We start from the raw sequence: 18,444 nt of genomic DNA, 5'->3' as shown, positions 1-18,444 counted from the left end.
AGAAAAGTAGACTGTATACATATTTTTTAAGCTAACAAAAATTCTCATGCAGAAAAGGTTTAATTTTGTATTATACAGACCTGAATGAATGTCAGAATTTTGAGGTATATAATGACATGCTGAAACTCTTCATCCTCATCTAAACAGAGCTCTGTTCTCCCGGGAGAGCCTGTGAAACTTTCCTGTATGTTTTGCATGTGCAGTCACGCAATGGGACCGACATCCCAGGGGTTCCTTTGCCTTGGGTTTCCATGGGGTGGGAGGCTTGATAAATATCACAATGTGGATCACATCCCTTCCATAACTAACCAGTTTAAGAACAGGGGGGCTTTCTCATGGATCATTTTTCATTTTTAAATGCAAAGGAGGATATCAGGATTGAGCCAATGATTTTCAGTTTATAGCCTACTTCTTAGAAATACAGTTTAGAAGGGATGCAAGTGAGAGACGATTTGGGTCAAAGTCAGTGAATGGTTTTGTATGATAGAAAACTGAAAGAGGCCTTGAAGTATTTTATCTTCATATTTTTAAATGGCACGATGGGATGTTTTTTTTGGAAATGTTTTATCTAGAGAATTGCCACACTCTGGTGCTTTTAGAAAGGTTTAAAAATAGAATTAAAACCTACAGGGGGCTGAGTGATGATTTGCACATATATTGAAAAGAGGAGAAAAAGCACGGTAGTGGCAGATCTGTTTGCTTCAAACAGGAATGGGTCTAACCAAAGGAACGCTGGGATGAACCCTGCACTCACCAACACCGCCCGTTCTGACCTGTTGCCTCTCTGTTATTTCTTTTCAGGATCCTGCTGTTTTAGAAGCCCATTGTACCTATCTTACCTCAGGCACTGCTCTCGTGCTGTGTCTTCAGAGACCAAATGCTGTGAAGAAGCTGATAGATTTACTGGGGCCAGAGGATCCTAAACTAGCCCAAGCACTAGATCCATTCCTCTGGAGGGCTCAGTATGGCATCAGCACAGTCCAAAATGGATTTTATGGTAGGTTTTTGTAAAAGAAATGTCTGAAGTCTTAGATATGCCAATGGAAAAAAAATATATTAAGTACTGTTACCTCCTCCATTGTCAATACAGACCTAGCCTGGGCAGGCAGTAGAGACCATTATTCCCTAGAAAGCTTTCATTGTTTTCTCGGTGGCTGAGCTGAGTATGTCTCAAGCTATGAAATATTCTCCTAGAAGATATATTTTAAAAAGGTTTATTCCCAGAACATCCCTAGGTCTGTCTTCCATCAGAACAGATTTCCTTTGATCTCTTTGCTGCTTGGTCATTTTGTACTTTTAGTTTGGTTATTTTGTAATTATCCCCGAGAACCCATCTGTCTTCTCTCCGCTTGTGAGTCCCCTCCTGATAACTTCATAACCCATTGGCCAACTGCAACCAGATTTCACAGAGGGATAAAAGACTCCAAGACACCAAGTGTCCTGTAACATCTCAAAACATTCACGTCTGGCTATAAAGAGGTGATCAAAAGTTCCTCTCACTGAGGAAAGCAGGTGAACTCGGCTGTTTTCCATTCAGAGAGGCTCTTGCCAGCTGGCACACCAGCTAGTTGGCATCCTCCGTGTGCCGAACCAGTCCCAGCTCATCCGCCAGCAGGACAGGAACCAGAATGTTGCAGTGTGTGTGGTGGGTGGGTGGGATAGGAGATGACCCAGAGTGTGGGTGAAGGATGGGAAAATTGGAAGTATTGCTGGAGAGAGCAGCCTATGGAGGACAAAGAGTATTGCTGGGGGGGGCCTGGGCTGTTGCTCCAAGAAGGGAAGGATGCAATTCAAAAATTCTTAAGGAATTAAGCATCATTGATTCACTGCCCATGAATAGTGTCCTGTACTTTGAGCAAAGTGAGAGTAAAATGTTGCCAACTTCAGGAGCATTTGTGTCCTCTGTAATGGCATCGGTGATTTAAACAAGGAAGATTTGACATGGAGGTACATAAAGGATGCCGCACAACTTATACACTGGTGACTTGTGCAATTTTAGGATTGTAAACTACTGCATTAAGGGCTCTGGCTTTACAATACCTAAAATTATGAAGTTCAAACAGGGCTGAATGCTCTAAGAGCAGTAAGATGTGATTCCTTGAATGGGTAGCCTGCGACACTGGTAATATTGCAGAGGATATTTGCATTTTGTGTGTTCGTATCCCCGGAGTATGGATTTATGCCAGGACATTGACAATCTATCTGAACTCCAGTTATATAGAAATAGCTTTTCCTTCTCTAATGTTTTTCACCCACAAATCTCCAGACATTCGGAGTGGTGCTTTATAAAACTGTTGCTTTATAGGGAAATATTCAGATGCTAAGCCTGGAGGGACCTTTCAAGTCATTGACTTCAGTTAATTCTCTCACAGTCGATCACATCATGTATTCACTTGCATAAGCTTCCACCCCAACTGGATGGTTGTTACAGAACCGCGCTGCTCTGATAGCTAGAAATCTTACATTTTCAAACTTAAATATGGTCCTATACAGTTCGTATCAATTTTTTCTCATTCCAGTACCTGTACTTTAATTTTAAGTAGTTCTTTTTTATTGTCTGACCTTTTCTACCCTGATGTGTTTATCAGAAATCAGATTCCTTCTCAGCTGGGTCAAACAAGCCAAGGTCTTTTAGTTTTAATTCTTCAGATGATTCTCCATTCCTTCCATGATCTTCACATTATTTCCTCTGTGCCTGTTTGAGTCTCAGTTTACCTTTCTTGACTGCAGGTGAAGAGAAAAATATACTGCTATCAGCAATGTCTCACACCAATTCTGATTTCTGTTGTAAATCAGAGTACTCGGCATATTTGGGACTTGTATTATTGTTACTAAGCACATTTGTTTTACTAACTGGTAGCTCCTTCCCATTCAGTAAGACCAGCCTGATGTGATCCAGAAGCAAAGGAACAACAATGGGGGATTGGAGCTGTTATTGAAGAGTTTCACAGGCCCCTTAACATGATTTTCTTGTTAGGAAATAGGAGTCTTGTTTACATGAAGAACAAGCTGAGTGATAATAGAACAGAATCAAAATACCAAGAAGGCAATGGAACTATTCTAAATATAATGGTTTAAAATGTTTGCTATTACTGTACAGAACAGCTGGCCTTTAAAGCAATTACTTCAGTAACTTGCACATCATCAATCTCTCAGAAAGACGAGTGTGAGTCTAGAGGATGTTTAATTCATGGCCTGAGAGAATCTTCTCATTGTATTTATCTCTCAGGCTCCAAATCCTATCAAAGAGCTGTCCGGGATATGAAGCTGTTTTTCCCAGAAGGGCTGTGCTGCACCGAGTGTCAGACACTAGAGGAGGAAGAGGTAGGATTCTGCCATTTCCTGAGAAGTATCCTGCTGTGTAAGAGCAATGGCTTTGGCCTTGCTATCGCATGATTTTTTTCCTATTATGCTTTAGATAATGCCTTTTTTTTTTTCTGTGTTTCACCAGCTCCTGAGTTTTCCTTCTCCTGTGGATGTTCCTACCACAATGTGCTAACTTTGTATTGACCCAGACAGTCTCAGTGGAAAAGTGCTTTTTCAGATATGTTTGTTTAGTAACCTGTGCTGTAAATTCAGGAGGGCTCAGGGCTCATACTTTAGAAACAAAGTTCCCAGATAGAGTTGACATCACTTGGGAGGCCTCTCGGCTTGCATTGTTGGCAGTGCCGAGAAGTGTCACCCACTCCTGCTCATCTGGCCCTTCACAATATATAGCTGCTGGTCTCCGATTCAAACCACTGTAATTTGCCGAAGGTGAAAATGAAACAATGAGTCTTTCCTGTTCAACAAGTTTTGTACATCATTTCCACTCTGATAATTTTGAAATGATTGGATTATGCCCAACGAAGGAATGGGAATTTTTGAGCCTTGCTATGTCCACGTGGCACAGAGGTGACCCAGCTGAGTTAGTCCAAGGACATTAGCTCTGGAACTGGAAGCAACCGGCCACATCTCTAATATGCCTCACTAATGTGGATGCCCTCCCTCTGCAACTCAGTCCAGAGCATCCTGGCTGTGCTGGGATGTGTGGATGTGCCAGATCATTCAGAGACAGAATGGAGCTGCTGCACACCAGTGTGGCACCAGATAAAAATGTCAGACGCTTGCAGTCCTTGAGTTTCTTGCCTTGAAAAGATGAGAGCAGAGACCTTAGAAAGATGTCTGGATGTAGGACCTTTAAAAGGATGACAAGATGCTGTACTGAATTAAGTCTCAACAAAAAAAGAATGCATGCAAAATGTTCTTGTATCTCTAGACAAGCAGGTGTTTTCTAGGCTGGCAATTACAGAAGTACACAGCACCAACAAAAGCTTCACAGCTTGACTGAATCAGTACTTCAGAAGTGTTATCCTTCCTGATTAGGTAATGATGTTCACATGACTTGATTCTTTCTCCCTCCCTTCCCTACTGCAGATCTATAACCTGAAACGTGACCCCATAGTCAGTTTGGAAATCAAGCAGCAGCGCAAGATCATAAAACATGAAACAGGAGGGCAACTCAATTTATCGGGCTCTGAGCAACCATGCAATCTTGGTAAGGAAATGCGCAACTCTTGTTATAGATTGTGACTGTTATTGATTAATTGGACAGCAAGCCAAACCATTTGGTGGCAGCAGGATTTGGTATTGATGTCCTATCAGAAGGGAGAGACAATTCTGAGCTGCAAAGAACAGCTCCAGTGGAGTCCACCATTTAACTGTTTACTTGCCAGGCCTTTCTACTGCCAGTGCTTTTGTAGGTTTAAATATCAGGCTCTTTAGAAGTGCTGACCTTATCACCAGCAGAACAGGAACTGTCAGCACAGCCAGTGTAAGCAACAGTGCAGGTTTCTCTGCCGAACTTTTACAATGCATTTCAACTTGGCCGTGGTGTTTTGCATGTCTATTCAAAGCCTGCCACAGGAGGGGCCAGGAGTCCACAGGGGTGAGCGATTGTGAGATGGTTTCTTCTGTAGGTAGATAAATAACAATTTATGTGGGGAGTGCTTTTGTCCTTGTGGACATCTAACTCTCAGGAACTGGACTGAGATCTCATTCACTTCCCACTGGGTGCTGAACAGCGGCCAGCTCAAAATGACCTGCAATTATGGTGGGTCTGACTTTGATTTGAAGTTAAAGCTTCAGCAAGCCTGTCAGTTCCCTCGGATGCTGGCGGTTTCTCTGGGCCTTTTTTGTTGATTTTACTTGATAGGCATGTATACACCACAGGCTGTGCTGCAGCACCATTTGCATCAGGAGATGTAGCTAACACATGGGGATGCTTCCGTGTTGGGATATTGTGCATTGATCCCAAGCCTTCACAAACAAGCAGTGACCTGGTTAAACATCCCTGTGGTGTTCACAGGGGAGCAGACTTGTTTGGAACCGGGTTGTTCTCATTCCTGTAGCTTGAGTTCTGATGTGACCAGCAAGCAAGAGGGCGAGCAGCTGAGAAAATGTAGTGAAGTGAAAGGAGACTTGCAGGTGTTCCTAGTCTGAAATATCCTATGTTGCTATTGCTGACAGGCAGAGTATTTCACCCAACAACTTGCTGCACGATGGGAAAGGACCAGGCCCATAGCACAGGCCTGCTGTGACTCACACACTTCTTGATTTTTTTAGAAGAGGTTGCAGAAAATTTAAAGTAAAACAAAACAAAATAAAATGCTTGTTGGGGAGATAGCACAAGTATTCTGCAAGCTTTGTATAGGCCAGTGTTGGGAGCAAATCTCAAAATATATGCCCCTAGTTTCCTACTGCATGAGGATCTCTTTGCTTTGAAGATGTCTAAGCAGAGTAAAAAGGAAACCAGTGTACAGCCCTGATGTGTTTGTGTCTCAGAAAATGCATTTCAAAGAGTTACTGTCCTGGAAAAGCAAGTACACGTGATCTCTGAACTGCCAGGCACAGCAAGCGCCTCCAGCAAGCCAGACACATCGTTCACTTTGCGGTTTCATCTTGAACACTAGAGGTAGCTCTTGCACACACAGAAACCTCTCCTTTCAGCAGATAATTATCACAAAGCTGCTGCCTAATGGACAGACACATTTATCGTGAGAAAAATATGAAATACATTAAGTCTTAGGTATGCTGATCAGAATTAGATTTTGGATTATGAAAGCAGCTGGATTAACAGATTTCTTTGCTTGGAACAAATGAAATGGAATAGTATCTCCTGTAGCAAGCCAGCAGCTGTCCTTGTCTGACTCCTGAAATGGGGTCATTACTGCTGTCTTGTGATCTCCAGAGAGGCACACGCAGGCATACAGCTGTTTGACAGTTCAGGATGAGCAATTGCATCTGTGAACATCCCAAATGATATAACAATGCCTGAGCGCCTCTGATCTTCCAGTCATTTGTCTGTGGCAGGGAAGAATTACTTGGAGGACTAGCAGTTGATGGAGGTAGATATAAAGGAAGCATCTGTTGTGTTTTGATCTTTTCCCATCAGGTCGGCCATTGCTTGATAACCTCTGCCAAACCACTTGTCTCATATTGCCTGGGATAATCCTTTGGGGTTCAGAGCACCCACCCTATGTCGAACTGCTTGATCAGCTTATTGGCAAAGATTTCACAGTGACTGGAGTACGTCTCACTGTCCTAGACGCACCACAAGCTCACTACGTCTCTGAGACACTCAGCAGGGCAAAGTGCAGTGTTGCAGCAAAGGTAGGAAACAGCTGGAGTTTTGCTTTGCTTCCTTCACACAAAAGAAGAGCCTTTTAATGCTATGCTGTGCTGAGATACCCAGGCTAGCTCTGAGCAGACTTGCTTTGGTAGCGGTATTAGCACAGCACTGCATCTGAGCTCTGATACCACTGGTAAGTAATGTGGGCAACATGCCTTGCTAGCTAGTCCCTACCCTTGTGTTCCTATGTTTCCACTAACACACCAACACCTGAGCTGGACATCAGTACCTGTGAACATATCCTTAATGTGAATGCCACATCCCCATTAAATGTTTTATTCCATTCACCTATCAGTAAGCAGTTGCTGCTATTATGTATGTTCTGCTGCTTTATCCTGTCTTGTTTTTCCTGATAAATACAGTTTCTATTTTCCTTTCTCTAATTACACTCGGTTAATCCTCTTCTATAATGCTAGATAACCCTTCCACTTTTGGGGCTGTGTCCTGGAGTCCTGGGCAGAGATTTCATTTCGCTTCTCGTTGGTGCTGACAGCTCAAGCCACAGTCCAGTATGGGTTGTGAGCAAGTGCTCGTGGTGCTTAAGCATGAGGTGTGCTTCTGGAGTGAGCAGATCCATTGCTTTACATCAGCAGAGTGCGTGGCCCAGGCTGTTTTTCTCTTGGCCCTTGGTGGAGAAGCCCAGCATCTCAGAAACCTTCCCAGGGCAAAGCAGTAAGGTAGAATGAACAAGGAAGTGCTGTCAGGAGCACAGAGTAAACAAGGGGGGAAACCACTTACACTGGAAGTAGGAATCAACAAAGGGCTGTCAGAGACACTTGGCAGCCCTTCTGAAAAGATACAGACAAACGTTTGTGCTGCCAGCCTTTCAGTTATAAGAGGCTTAGGTGTTACCTGTAATAAGAACAGGTAAGATCTTTTCAGGTTGTGTGGGGTTTTTTTAAACTGACAGCATCCCTCTGAAGTACATCTGTATAGAATAGCAATCACATCTAGCATCCAATTAGTGTAAGCACTACTTTCTTCTCCTGCGGTTCCCCCGAGGATGCCATCCCTCTGCACACGGGGAATGTGTGCAGCTCTCTAGGAAGGACAAAGCAAATCAGCGTGTGGGAAGGAGAGCCATGGCAGCAGCACTGCTCTCCTGGCGATGGAAATACGTCCTCCTGTCAGAGAGGAATTACTCTGAGCAGAGCTGGCCTGTTTCCAGAAGGGTCTGGCACTGCCGAGCCAAAGGTGAACATTACAGCATTTGCTTTCCCTTGCCAGAAGGAGACGGGTTCTTTCAAATGATAAGTGTTTCTGCTACAATATCTCAACGTTTACCCTTATCTATGTATTCCTGCTTCCAACAGATTTAGTGACTGAATAACACACCTAAGTAACCTGCTTATTTTCACCCTGAGAGAAGGGAACAGGAATAATAGTATGCCATAGGAGTGGGATAACTAACAGTTCGGACATGATACTCTTTCAATTTGAAAGACTGTTGCTTTGTGACTTTCATCCCCCGACACAGCACACGAGCAGTTATCTGTGCTGTCAGCAGTTCCTCGGTGAGGCTTACAGACTTATCAAAGTGGACAGCAATACCAAAGCTCTTTTCTTCCCTCTCTTGTAGTGTTCTCTCTTAATGGACGGTTTGTGTCTGGTGCTAGCAATGCAGCGAGACAATGCTGTCATTTGCTTCGAGTCCCTGCTGGAGCGGTAAGTGAGGACAATGTCGCTTTACCAGCCTTGTCTCAACCCCTGCTAGGGAGCTTGTGGTCTGAAGGAGGGCAGCTGAATTTCTTCTCTGTAATTCACTTCCAGTTCAGACTCTCATGAGGTCAGGTGCCACTCAAAGGCAACACATTCTTCCGAAGTTATGTTGTTGCTAACGGGTCAACATCTCAGTGTTCCCCAGTTTCAAAGTAGTGTGTCCTGTACTCAGGACCTTAAATACTCAGTTACGTTGGTTGTTAAGGCCATGGAGTGTCTGTAAGGCATGGTGGTATGTTTCCACAAATATGGGGAATTCTCTTGAAATGAGGGCTCACATTGGGAATAGACCTGCTGAATCAATAAAATTCCTAGGAGAAATATCATAGCAGATTTTACGTTTGCTACGGGAAAAAAAAATACTTAAAATAAACACCAGAGAGCAAAATAAAAAATCAGCCTCTTAAATAAATCACCAGAAATGCTGGGTAGAGGATTTATAAGCCTAGTAAAACAAACAGAACCCCTCTACAGGGACTGATTAGTGGAATAGAATGATTATCAGGCCAATTAACCCCCCGTCCCCCAGAGGGAAAGTTCTGCTGCACAGGGGCTGGTATTTGGCAATGCGATGTGTAGTTCACACACGTGGTTTCCTCTGGGAAAGGAAGCCAAAAGAGCCTTTTTTCTGACACATTCAGTATAGAGCAGTCCAGCAGCCACACCAATAAGGCTGTCATGACTTTGGCTGTATCATCTGGAGGACTTCCAGATGACACTGTCAGTGGAACAGGAATAAGGAATTCAAGGATGCTGGAGTTTACAAGCATCAAAGGGATCAGATCTGAACATCCAAGCTGGTAAACACCTTGGAGTTCTCATACTTCAATGAAATGTCACAGTGCTCAGTCACAAGGCCACACCTGAGAAGAACAGTAAGAAAAAATTTCATCAATAACTTTTCAAAACCGTTTTTTAGTTAACAACAAAAATTAGGTGTTGCTCTCATTTGTTTAAAATCTCACCACTGAAAGCCACATCCCAAACTTTTCACCCAGCAAGATACAGTGCTAAGGAGAAGCAAAGAGCACGTTACCCAAGACCTTCCTAGGGAGTTTTCTTCCACTCTTTCTGTGATTTACAGGAAAAAAATGAGCTGTCAGGAACCCCAGAGGCCACTGCTGAAGGGAGGTCTGGGAGAGAGGCTGTCAGCAAAGCCGGCAGCACAAACAGGATCCCTTACCTCTGTATTTTTCCCAGGCTTTTGCTAATCAGAGTTGTGGGTGCTGCCTAACAAGATCAGCTGCAACACAGTGCTTTTCTCTTCTGTAGGCTTAGCTTGTTATGTTTTAAGATTGCCAGCCTTAAGGCAGCACCACGAGAGCAAACCTCATGGTGGCTTCTCAGTGCCATTCCCAGCAAGCCAAAGGGCTGGGAAGGAAGCGAGGAGGAATCAGAGCGGACTGTGCCAGTCTCAGCCGTGTCTCTCACCCTGGTCTGTGCCAGCTTGGCTGTCTGTACAAAGGATAAACTTCTTGCTGAACCGCAAAATACGTGTTGGTAAATTTTAGCTGTTAGGAGGCACTCCCAAATGGCAGGATCCACTCTGCCTCTTACCATGGTGCCAGAACTAGTGATCATTTAAAACCAGCTCTACAAAACCATATTTGCCTTCGTGGTTGATGTGGCTTTTGGAAGGAAGGAGCAGCAAGGTGTGCCCAAGGATGGGGAGGAGGGGAGGCAGCGGTGCTCGGGTAGATCAGCTTTAGCCAACAGTAAACTCGTGACCTTATTGTATCACAAGCCGCTACGCTGTTTAAAATCAACTTTGCAAATATCTTTGAAAACCCAGCCTGACTTAACTAGTGTCTCATAAGGGCACTTCATGCTAAGACATCTTCATTGCCTAGTTTATAAACATTTCAAAATAACATCTGAGGTTAATTACACTTATGACTCCATCAGCAGGAGCCATGTGACCTTTCTTGTACTGAGTAAATCACTGTATTTATTTCACTCTTACTGCCACGGCCCAGGATTCCAATACCTGCACAAGTTCTGGCCTGCATTTCAGCTGCACTGCTGAAGCACCGCGGTGTAAGAGATTATTTTACAGCTCTGGGAGTTGATTCACAGCTGTGCCACGTTACTTGGGCTTTGTGCTGTGGGGAGAAACGTTGCCATCTGTATGGAAGCCTGGGATATGATGTCAGAGATGGGCTGTGATAAGAAGGAGGAATCAGGTGTTGAGAGGAACAATGCAGGCTCTGCTAGTATAACCGCTTGTAGTTCAGAGCCTATTAAAGCTTTCCTAAGCCAGCTCTAGCGGTGGCATATCCAGGAGAGACATTCAGTCACTGGAGGATGTGCTGTGCAGAGCAGTTGCCTTAAAGACAGATCCAGACCCTTATAACTGTGTGGTGATTGTTGCTCAGCAGCAGCAGTACTCACTTTGCCTGTTCTCTGGCATCTCTGAAGGCATTATTTCTGCACCAGAGGGCAGGAAGAACAGAGAAGGGGAGAAAATTTCTGCAGGTGGGGGCACAAAAGCTGTGAGCTTGATTGACTGCAAAGAGTGGAGCCAAAGCAGGGATCTGGGAGGGTGCCAAGGGCAACTCATAGAGCAGAGTGAAGTAAGTGTTTGGAAAAGGTGAGGGGAAGCTGAAGCGCAGCCTAAGAGCAGTGGGGACCGGGGGGAATCCAGAGAAGGAAGCGACACAATCCTGTCCGCAGACAAGGAAAAACGATGCGAGAATTGCCTTTCTTGTTCTGTCAGCATCCGGTTGCCTGGATCTCCAATATAAAGCATTTGAATTTTCCATGTCATAACTTGTTTTTACAGCCAGATTTCCTAGCTGCAGGGTGGTAGAAGGAAGAATTGACAAGTAGATTCAAAGCACCTCGTAGAAGAAAAAAGCATGCTCTGCTGCTTATGCATGACAAACTAGATTTAGCTGCCTTAATGGGTGATACTGATTTAGTAGTGATTACTCCTCTATGGTTATTTGAGCTTTGAAAAAGTACTTTAATATGTCCATAAGGTTGATAGGACCTAACTATATTGTGCATGGTCTTCAGGAACTCACCTAGTTAACGTTGTACTGAACTCGGTAAGGAGTGTTCGACTAAAGCACTGAAAACCTGGCTGCAGCAGAAGATGATCAGGGTGTAGACTAGGCCTTATACATTCCTAGTTTTAGACAATGTAGTGCAATCAGAACAAAAGTCAAGCATTAAGGAACTTAGCTGGATGTTATTCTCTCTGATGAAGCATTCATACCAAGTGCTAATTGCTGTTAGCAGGAAGTGATGTTATACCTATAGCAAGCTCATATCTGGGAGCTCTGGAGGGAAAGGAGGTGTAGAAATCAAAAAATGAACACATGAAGTGTAACATCCTGGAGCTGTTGAAAACCACTGAAGGGAAAATTGTTGCCAAGCACAATACCTGGATATGGGGGCAGGGAGTGGTTTCCAGAGCCTCTGGAGAGTTTCGAAGCCTAAGACTCTGATCATAGAGTTAGTTTAAAAGGCAATTTTGAAATTCGTATCTTGCCTTTGAATTTCTCTTGAATATGTCTTGTGGTCAACTCATGTGACTTGAGGTGGACTAGAGCAAAGCAAGGACTAGGGAAGCAGCCCCTGCTGCTGAAGGCAGCTTAGAAAGTCCTGGGGTTTGGGGAAAACACACACATTATCTTTGTTGAGAAAAAGACTCCTATACAGAGCTAACTGTCTACATTTATGCATATTTCCCGCTGCCCTAAAGACCCCCATTATGCAACAGGTCATTACTGTTTGTTTGAAGGCTTATATTTTAAGAATCTAAATCCATTTATACAAAGCTTTGTAAACCCCAGGACTTATCTGTGTAAAGAAGTTCAGTAACAGATGCACATGGCCAGAGCTGCTGGCACAGAGCATAGTCCTCCTCAAAGCTAGGTCATCTGCAGTTCCTGACAGCTTAGATGGCAAAATAACACTGCCTTCCATTTTTCTTTACTCTCAGCATCTGTTGGCAGAAGCAGTCGGTCCTGGACACTGTGCAGCATCTCCTTTATCCCCAAAATGAGAAGCAGGCAAGTAGAGAAGTTTATGGTACAGATATGTGTCCTATGTGCCCCTGCAATGAATGAAACTTGTCAAAATTGTTTGAATTTTAGAAGAAAAATTCAATTTGGATGAGACAGAGGTGGTGCCTCATGGCAGCCCCAAGCCTTAGCTTATACTGAGAGCCCAGCACATAGTGGAAGGTGGGACCAAAAACCCTGTCAAACTGTCTTCCACATTACACCAGTGGCACTATTTTAAATCAAAATATTTTGAGATTTTGATAAAGATTCAATATTTTCTTTAGATGTCAGTTACTTTTTAAGAAGCAACACTTAGTAAGATATCCGTGATACTTGTCAAAAATATGTGACAGGAAATGTTCATTCAGCCCTCCTGCCAAGCTGGCACATGTCCTGTGGTTGGGAAGTTATGTTTCAGAAGCCCAAATCCAAATGGAAGAGGAGAAATTGAGCCATTAGCCATTCCAGGGATGGGCTAGCTGAATATTTTCTCAGTAGTTCATCCCAAGAAAGGAAACACTAAGCTCCAGGCATGTGGGCAGCTGATGGGAATAAAATGCATAAATACCTTTAAAACTCTGGTTGTGACCATCAAATTTTAGTACAAAACAAATGAGAGATTTAGATAGAGGTGGTAGAGCCTGAAATGTTAGTACCAGGAGGTATAAAAGAATTGGAGAGAATGAGAAATGGTAGCAAGTGGGCAAGCCTTTCCTCTGGATCCCTTTTGCTTCCTAAGAAAACCCAGCAGGAGAGCGAGACTTGTCTGTAACCTCGCATACCACACCAGAGCTGCTACCTGCAGTCCCAGTGCCTAAGGACTGAGCCTTCTAACACAGAGCCCTCTTTGAAGTCTGTGTCCCTGCTTTTAACACAGGCAAAACTACCCCAAACTTCCCAGAAGTCGTACAGCTGCTGTTTTCAGTAGCTTTCCCTAAGGCGCAGTATAATTCTCCTGGGGTGTAGCTGGGACTGTAGGCGCTGCAGTGCCTGGGAAGGTCTGTCTGCATGGCTCTGCGATAGCTGCAAGGCTGTCACAGCACAGCGCTTGCTGCTGCCAGCGTGCCAGGCTGTTGCCAAGTAATGTGACAGGGCAGCAAGTCCAGGCTGTCTTCTGATTTGCTTTGAAAAGGACATTACATATCTCTGGCTGACATAAAATCCCTTCTGCTTCACGGCTGTGGGGAATCAGCCTATCAGAAAGAGGCTTATAGTACTTTCTGTGAGAGATAAGAGAAAAAGCAAATAATGCTCGCAGCCCTTCTCCCTGCAGCCTGGGCCACTGAATGAAATCCCTGTGGTGCTGATGGAAGCAGGGACTGCTCACAGCAGCTCAGAGCTTAGATAAAGAGTCTAGTCCTGGGATGGTGGTGGGTGCAGCGCTTCACATTGTGGGTTACAAGAAGCACAGCAGCAAGTAATGCTTATTTTCAAATAGGCCTTTTGCTCCAAAGTTCAGGGTAGGTTTAGAAATCACAGAGCAAGATCTGAGGAGCAAGCTCACCAGGGAATGACTGTACCTCAGAGAATGTCTGTAGAAATGATGTTTGATCCTCACATCTCTTGCTGATGAGTATGAAATGTCAGCCAGGATTTCCAGGTCAAAGCTAATGAGCAACAACATGATATCAGGCAAAGTTCAGGCAGGTTAAATGAACGTGGATTTCAAATCCTCATGGTCTGAGCAGCATTTACTGGTGGAGTTGAGCCACGAAAGTGAAAAGGGATTTCATACTTGCTCCCTATGTGATTTGGGACTAGGCAATAGGCTGAGAAATCGGCTTTCCAAATGCAGACTATTTCAGTGCTGACACCTGTGTCTAGGCTAGTTGTCTTGCCTGCTTCTGCAGTCACTGAGAAAAGAAAGTATTTCTATAGCCCTTCACCTGCCCCGTTGGAAACATCTGCCTTAGGAGCAGGTGAATTCCTGCTTTGGAAGTTTCTTATTCTCAGGCAGTGGCCCCACAGATGCCTGCTCCCCACACAGGCTTCTCTTGGGCACACGCAAAGCAGCTGGCGTCTGGAAGTGACAGAGTCACATTTTGTTGGTGCCACCATTGGGGGCTGTTGAACTTCCAGAGGGCCTCTTTGAGGAGGCCCCAGGTGTCCCTGCACATGGTCCGTAGCCAGGCTGGAACCTCTCCAGCGATAAGCGAGCTGTCAGGCACTGCTGTGCTCAGCCTCGCGGCTGGGATGTCCTGTGGCTGGACAGCTTCTCCTCGCACGTGCAGCTCTGCACCATGGCTGGGGTGAGGCCATGAGGCTGAGGTGGCCGTCGCCCTGTGACAGTGCAGTATGTCATTGACCTGCCACCATTAGCGGGTCAGAGCAGGGGGATGGCACACAGTCTCTGCACAGCTGTTCCTCCGTCAGAGCCCACAGATGTGCAGTCAAACCTCCACGGGCAGGCAGTGCTGATCTCTCCACTCTGCCTGCAGCCCTGAAGCTGTTGCCAGCAGCCACCATGGCTGTTCCAGCATCTCCCTCCCTGCAGAGACAGCTGAAAGCTGGGACTGGAGCAGAGTGACACAAGGAAAACACATCCTATCCCACTCCTGGCATGATCCTTAGCCCCTCAGCAGTAGGCAGAAGGGCTGGAGTCCTATAAAAGAGACCTAAAAACCTATGAGGAGAGGCAGAGTGGTGGCAGCAGGAGGGCCCCAAGGGCTGTGTGGGGTGTGTGTGTCAGCACAGCATGCGTGGTGCTTTAGGGGAACATGGCGTTCATTAGCGCAGTCAGAATTATGGACTGGTCCTGAAGCCCTTGGTGCTAAGCTGGCCTCCCACACCAAAAGAGCTGCACGGGAGCGAGGTTTGGGAAGCAGAGGCAGAGCAGCCGGGGAAGGGAGTTAGATTTCCCACTTGGCACTTAGTGTGTTGTTGGTTTTCTTCATTTCCTTGAAAATGTGAATCTTGAGAAGGGCCAAACAGTGGTTACAACTAGCAGATGTCTTCCCGCTGTGGGACACTCATAGCCACCTCTGTGCTGGGATTAATTCAACCTGTTAAATGTCCTCACTGTTCTGCCTGCAGCACACACAAGAAACCCACCTCTGAAAAGAAGCTTCTCTGCGATGCAGAGAAATCACAGCTCTCCCCCAACCCCTTCCTTCTTTTCTCCCCAGGCTGAAGAGCTGCTCTGTTGCCTTTTTGACTCCCTGACATCTGAGAGTATCCACCGAATTGAGTCCCAGGATTGCTAACCAAGATGGTCAAGGCCCCCAAGCAGCCATGGGTGGATGTCACTGCGGGTATCTGTGCAGATGGACACAGACAGGACTCTCAGCCTCTAAGACTGCTAATATTGGTTTGGCATTAAAACATATAGTCTGAAGTACGGTATTAGCATCAGTAAGATAAATGAGAGTGGTGGGAGGAGGGATCAGTGCCCAAGAACAAATCTTTCTGAACCGTAGCCGTGGTTTCTAGTGGAATGCATTCAGAGACAATCTGCTTGTGTTCACAGAGCAAGGTTGGAGCATTCCTCTGGCTGGGAAAAACTCAGGGAGTAAACACAAGGACAGGGATTTGCTGCTGTCATTCTCTCAGGTGTTTGGGCACTCCATCTTCCCCAGGCCCAAAAGACATTATGGAGAGACTCCATTTTCTGCTGCTGGTATGTTCTTTGTACCGAAGACAAAACCACATAAATAAGATTGAAACAGTCTAAGGGAAGGTTGGATCCCTGAAGAGCTCAGTACACCAGGGAGAGCCATTGAATGAGACTAGAAGCTGGACAGCTTAACGTTCACTTGCCTCTGCTCTGGCAGCCCTTTTACCAGCTGTCTGTGCCCAGTCCCAGCTCACAGGCACACAACCTGCCTCTTGTTCTCCTTCTCTAGCAGCTGCTGATCCCAGCAGCGCTGGTCTTCCTCAGCGGAGTACCTTCTATGAGCCTTCCAGCAAGTACACTGGCGTTGATACGAAAGTCTTCCTAGGACTCAGTGGGCAAATTCAGCTCCTTCAGGGAAGACTTCTCAGCCCCAGAGGCGTCATGTTCCTGTCTGCCCTGCTAAGGCAAAGCCTTAGACATGTGCGTGCATCCAGTTTCGGACGTCACGGATGTGTCAAGAATAGTCTCTGTACGTTCTCCAAATGGTGTTCAGGCAGAGCAGCGTGCAGCTGGCTGGCCAGCCCACCTCTGGGTGCTGCTGGCACAGCAAACCCTTCTGTGTACAGTCCTTCCCTCTGTGAGAGGCTAGTATGAGTCCTTCTCCCTGGCTGTTCACCCACACAAACTGTGAGAGTGCAGCACCTCTCAGATCTCTGTCCTCTTTCAGACTGGGCTGAAAGTGTCCAGTAAGTCCAAAAGCTGTTAGAGGTCTGGCCCTGCAAGCTCTGCTTCCTCAGCTGGTCATAGTCCTGCCTTGGTCTTTCCCCCTCTCTAGGCTGCCTTGAAACAGCAACAAGAGATTGTCATGGTCAGCTGGGTGAGCAAGGGACATGGACAGGGGACCTGCCCTGACCTCACACGGCAGTTTGGTGTCAGAACTTGGAAATATCTTCCAGACTTCTGCTCCCCTGCACCATTTCGCCTGGACAGGCTGTTTGGGCTTTATGGTGGGACTGAACATCTCCTGAAGAGAAGCTTCAGAACCGTGCACCCGTGAGGGAAGCAGGCGGCTGCCCCTGTCCCCGGGGAGGACGGGGTCTCAGGAGTCAGCGTGACGGAAAACCCAGCTCTGCTCCTGCAGCTAAGTAGGCCATTTCCTGCACTCCAGGCACATTGCTGTCATGCTTGTAAGCTGTGTATGGCTTTGAAACAAATGAAAATTAAAAGGATCAGCCCCCAGCACTCAGGGAATTTAATCTGAAAAAGGAGCCGGTTGGAATAAAATGCAGCCAGATAGCAGCTGTAAGACAGCACAGAGCAATGCACACAAAAAGGGCATGCAGGGCCAGCAGCAGCCCTGCACCCAGACAGCAGAGTGGCGCATGGGCCACCAGCTCTGTGTCCAACTCGCCTGGGTTCTCAGACCTGTGAAAAATGGGATCACGGGGAGCTGGACAGCAGGAGGTGATGCTCTGGTGACTGGCAGCAGTCAGCTTGAGGAGGTAGCACCCCGTTCAGACACGCCTGGCCCCGTCCAGGCTTCCCAGCAGGCAGGAGCTCCCTGAGCTTCGCAGCAGGAGTTGAGACCGTGACTTTATTTTGACGTGTAATAAACCAGGGCCTGGCACAAAAGGCACCTCGTACCACATGCCCTTCCAAACAGCCCTGCTGCTGAGGCTTGGCCTTTGGGAGCCACCACCCACCATCACACAAAGACCTGGGCCTCAGTTTCCCATCTACAAAACAGAGGTAACGGCTCTGCCGCATCCCCCGGGCATGCAAGCAACATCGTAAAAATGGGGCAGCACCCAGATATTTTTGAGCGAGAGGCTGCTGCGGTGTCTTCGATTCTTATTCTAAAGCCCAGCTAATTAGTCTCAGCGTAACGAACTAGCACACCTTGCACAGAGCAGGGGAAAGCATCATCCTTTGATATTTCTAAAATGCCAGGATTCCATAAATAACCTTGCCAGCCTTTCCTCCCAGAGCGCCCCGCTCCTCTCCGGAGAGCTGACAACCAGGAGGACCACGGACCCTGCAGAAATCCATCCCGTCACCCTGCTGCCAGCTCCGGCTCTGTCACATGGAGCTACAGCTCACACGCTGTTTTTCCCTGCAAACTGCCACAAGGCAGCCAGGATTAGCTAATCAGAGTTGAGGAGCAAATTAATGATTGCTAGAACTAGGAGAAAGGCAGATTTGATCGGAGATTGCCAGCTTTGCAGCTGGCTCCTACTTGCAAACAATTCATTTAGATTATGAAAGCAAGAAATTGAGTACAAAACCCCCTAGATTGTTTGCTTCCTAGAGAAAGAAAAGAAAAGAAATGGAATTTAGATTAAAAATTATGCAGAATAGTATTAATTCCCCACCCTCTTGTGCCTCCCCTCTTGCTGGAAAACCAGAGCTAATCAGAATTTAGCATTGTTCTGTTGCCAGTGTCAGAGCTGCCTCAATGGAGGAGAGATAAAATACAGTAGGTGGCATTT

The 18,444-nt window shown here is 46.0% G+C and overlaps 1 protein-coding gene across 1 annotated transcript in view; it reads left to right on the top strand.

Moving 5' to 3' along the window:
• The window catches only part of DNAAF8 (dynein axonemal assembly factor 8), an 88,846-nt gene extending 73,241 nt beyond the window's left edge, over window positions 1–15,605 (top strand). The window contains exons 26-32 of the mRNA XM_065645053.1: window positions 802–997; window positions 3,230–3,324; window positions 4,417–4,537; window positions 6,434–6,651; window positions 8,250–8,335; window positions 12,339–12,408; window positions 15,528–15,605. Of these exons, the coding sequence (XP_065501125.1) occupies window positions 802–997; window positions 3,230–3,324; window positions 4,417–4,537; window positions 6,434–6,651; window positions 8,250–8,335; window positions 12,339–12,408; window positions 15,528–15,605 (864 nt within the window). The remainder of the gene's footprint in view (window positions 1–801; window positions 998–3,229; window positions 3,325–4,416; window positions 4,538–6,433; window positions 6,652–8,249; window positions 8,336–12,338; window positions 12,409–15,527) is intronic.
• Window positions 15,606–18,444: the final 2,839 nt, after the last annotated feature.

The sequence above is a fragment of the Caloenas nicobarica genome, chromosome 14 (assembly GCF_036013445.1).
Source record: "Caloenas nicobarica isolate bCalNic1 chromosome 14, bCalNic1.hap1, whole genome shotgun sequence".
Taxonomy (NCBI): domain Eukaryota; kingdom Metazoa; phylum Chordata; class Aves; order Columbiformes; family Columbidae; genus Caloenas; species Caloenas nicobarica.
The sequence above is the reverse complement of the archived record's forward strand: the minus strand, read 5'-3'. Positions and strand labels throughout refer to the sequence as shown.